This window comes from Protomyctophum bolini (genome assembly GCF_963924005.1).
Source record: "Protomyctophum bolini genome assembly, chromosome: 22".
Classification (NCBI taxonomy): Eukaryota; Metazoa; Chordata; class Actinopteri; order Myctophiformes; family Myctophidae; genus Protomyctophum; species Protomyctophum bolini.
In genome coordinates this window covers 8547482-8550805 of record NC_137883.1, presented here as the reverse complement: position 1 = coordinate 8550805, position 3324 = coordinate 8547482, and the positions used below count along the sequence as shown (strand labels likewise).

Genomic DNA, 3324 nt, shown 5'->3' with positions numbered 1-3324 from the left:
TTGTATTGTATTGTATGTATTTTCAGTTAATTGTATATTTGAAACATTGTAAAAGAAAATAAGCGCTTTGAAAATTTTAAATGTTTTTCAATGTATTTGACATACATGATTACAAGCAATGAGAACATGATTAAGCTAATTAATGCAAGTTAAAATATGTTGATTTATGCTAATTATGCCAGGGTATAACTGGCTTTCGATGGTGACGTAATGATGATATGATATATGACGTAAATATGTATAGGCCTACATGTAGGTAATCTGACACCACTGCCATATGAAGCACAAATGAATGTCATACACATAAAATTGAGAAAACAAGAAAATATCATGTTTTATTTTTAAACCTAAAATGAAACAACAGCGGTTCGTGGTTGTTGGAAATATTAATGTTGGCGACTCACGAGGTGTGGAGTCAGAGTCAGGGGTGTAGTCCGCTACAGGGTTTTTCGACCGGTGGTCCGCGGACGTATTGCAGGTGGTCCCTGGCCAATTGGCCATGCATAATAACTTACAGGAGTTCTTACTGTATGGTGTGTGTGTGTGTGTGTGTGTGTGTGTGTGTGTGTGTGTGTGTGTGTGTGTGATATGAAATGTGAGCTTACCATATCAGTAATTTGATGGTTAGAGGGTGATAAGCAAGTCTCATCTAGCAATCACTAGATGTTCTCATGAAGTACCCTGTAGAGCAGGGGTGGGAAACTGGCGGCCCGGGGGTACCCATATTGTCCCACCCCTACTTGAAATGGGCTCTGAAGCTGCAAATCGCTGGGCGCGCTGATTTACAGGTTCCAACTACTTCCGGGCATTCAAGGTGTTCTTAATTCATGATTGGCTTAGGAATGCGATAAAAAATGTATATGTATTATTATTATTATTATTATTATTTATGGGTCAACTATCCCTTTAATGTCTCCACAGAACCCACGGCGAAGTCACCAAGCATGAGGTTTTGCCTGGGTGTTGGTAACCCAGGAAAAGCAATATCCTTCCTCGAATACTCCTGTGTGTGTCTGTGTGTGTGTGTGTGTGTGTGTGTGTGTGTGTGTGGTCACTCCTCAACCTGAAGCCTCTCGTACTCCCTCTCCTCATCTCCCTCTTTCAGCTCCTCCACATCCTCCTGCCCCGGTGGGGAGTTGTCTCTGTCGTAAATTATGTCTTCAGGGTTTGGAGCCCGGGGACAGAACTCCTCCCCTGGAAGAATCTTCTGGAAGATGCTCTCAGCCAGGGCTATGGGGTGCTGGTGTCCCAGGGAGGCGTCTGGACTGGAGCAGACATGCACGTTGGGCGGCAGGTCATAACTCCATTCCTCCACAGCTGAGCTGTCAGCCATGTTGAAATACATGCACCACAGGACAGACGGACGGCCCTCTTGATCTCGGTACTCTGGCGTTTGGAATATTCTGGTAACCACAGGGAATAGGTCTTGGTAGGCAGAGCCAACTGATGGACAGGTGAGATGGACTAGATAGGTTCCAGGTATACATGTCATGGTGGAGGAACAGAGTTCTACCAGCCTCACCACCGGACCACCGGGTTCTACAGGTGGAACGGACACTAAAGAGACCTGTTGTTCTGATTCGCTGGGAAGAACAGAACTATCCGTGATCAGAATGGCCCTGGAAATTGTACTAGTGGGTGTGGCCCTTGACTTCCGCCCCTCGACGTAACCGTCCTCCACCACTACATGGCTACAGCTGATTCGCTGCCCACGGCTGTCAATCACGGCTTTGCACCTTTTGTATTTGTCGATCACCAGACACTGGATGGACTGGCAGAGACGGTAGATCCCTCCAAACACGGCAGACATCCTACAGAAACCCTGGGGGATATCGCCCAGACCGTACAGTGGGAACAGGAAGGGTGTGTTGCCATAGCGACCCAGGCACTGCAGGAAGTGACGTGTGGATGCCAGGCCCTCCTCTGTGGGCGTGTCTTCCTTTACCATGGAGATGGAGTGAAGCAGGAAGTGTTGTAGGTTGTCCGTCAGCTTCTGGGTTCGGAGGAACTCCGCAAACGGACGCTTAGCAAATGCTTGGTATTCCCGTGGTTGATCCTGGTAGTCCAAACAGAAAGTGAGAAACTTCATCAGCATCCTCTTCTCCACCACACTCAGCTGTTTGCTAGCAAACACATCCGCTCTGCTACACGGAACCTGTTCAACTCGGCCATTCACATAGGTGAGAATCCTGGTGAGGTTCTTGAACTCTGCATAGCGGCTGACATTTGACTTGATGAGCAGGTTCACCAATGGGCCACGAGAATACATCAGCTTCGACACCAAATCAATATTGAATCGTCGTCCTTCCTTCAATAGCCAAGCATAGGTGATCTTCCTGGTTGGCTCTGATTGGTTCTCAACAGGAGAGGGCGGGGACTGGGGGGACTGGCTGCCCTCAGGCCCCTCCTGCTCTGTCTCCGTAACCTGTTCCGTGGGTCTTTCTGATGTCGGTTCTTGGATGTTCCCAGTTCCTGGGTCTGTGGTTTCTGTGGTGCAGCCATCATTGCCACGTCCTCCCACCAATTCTTCTGTGCTGTTTGAAGCACCAGAAGTCTTTGTCACTTCCTCGTCCTCCTCACTGGCGTAACAGAACACCTGGACGTTGCTGATGGGAGCAGAGTCTGTAGATGACAGACAGATGGCTTCCTCTCCTTCCTCTATCAGGCCAGACCAATCATGGACTGCCTCGTTTATCTGGCCCCCATTGTTATATTGTTGGATCCAGGCCAGGAGATTGTTGAAGGTGAAGCTAGCCCAGTTCCCTGCATAGTAACTCCTCCTGTCGAGATGGAACACCCGTTGTCCAACTCTGGCACATGCTGCTGCCACAATGGACTCGGCAAGCCCCGTACCCAAAATGACGACATCAAATTCCGATGGTAGATTCTCAGCATCCATGATGTTGTCACGGTGGTAAAGTCACGTGTTCTATGGGGGTTCCAGTCGGAGAGTGGACTTATGTGCATCCCATGATTCCAGACTGCTTAGCTAAATTTATTGAGTCCAGGTTGTCATGGTTAGCATTGACATTGTCTGACACCATGGACTCCATATTTGGACATGGCTGACACAGAACTCACTATGGACATGGCAATCTTCTTTATCGATTACCGAGGGGATGAGGTCCATTGGTGTTGACTTACTCGTATTGTGCCTCAAGTTACACCATCGAAATGACAGTGTTTCATACATGGCACAGACAATATACTAGGTTTGACCTAAAAGTATAAGTATATACATTATTTTTGCATCATTGGCTTCTGACCTACTGTTCTGGATTTGTGGGTCTCTAAAGCCCAAACCACACCAAAGGGTCGCGTTGG

At 47.8% G+C, this 3324-nt stretch overlaps 1 protein-coding gene across 1 annotated transcript; it reads right to left on the bottom strand.

Annotated features, from left to right (window-relative positions):
• Positions 1 to 1051: 1051 nt before the first annotated feature.
• On the bottom strand, positions 1052 to 2899 carry LOC308309600 (rab proteins geranylgeranyltransferase component A 1-like; the record flags this gene model as incomplete). Its single annotated transcript, XM_080755510.1, has 1 exon — positions 1052 to 2899. The coding sequence occupies one exon, from the start codon at positions 2897 to 2899 to the stop codon at positions 1052 to 1054; it is 1848 nt and encodes a 615-aa protein (XP_080611636.1).
• Between the last annotated feature and the right edge of the window lie 425 nt (positions 2900 to 3324).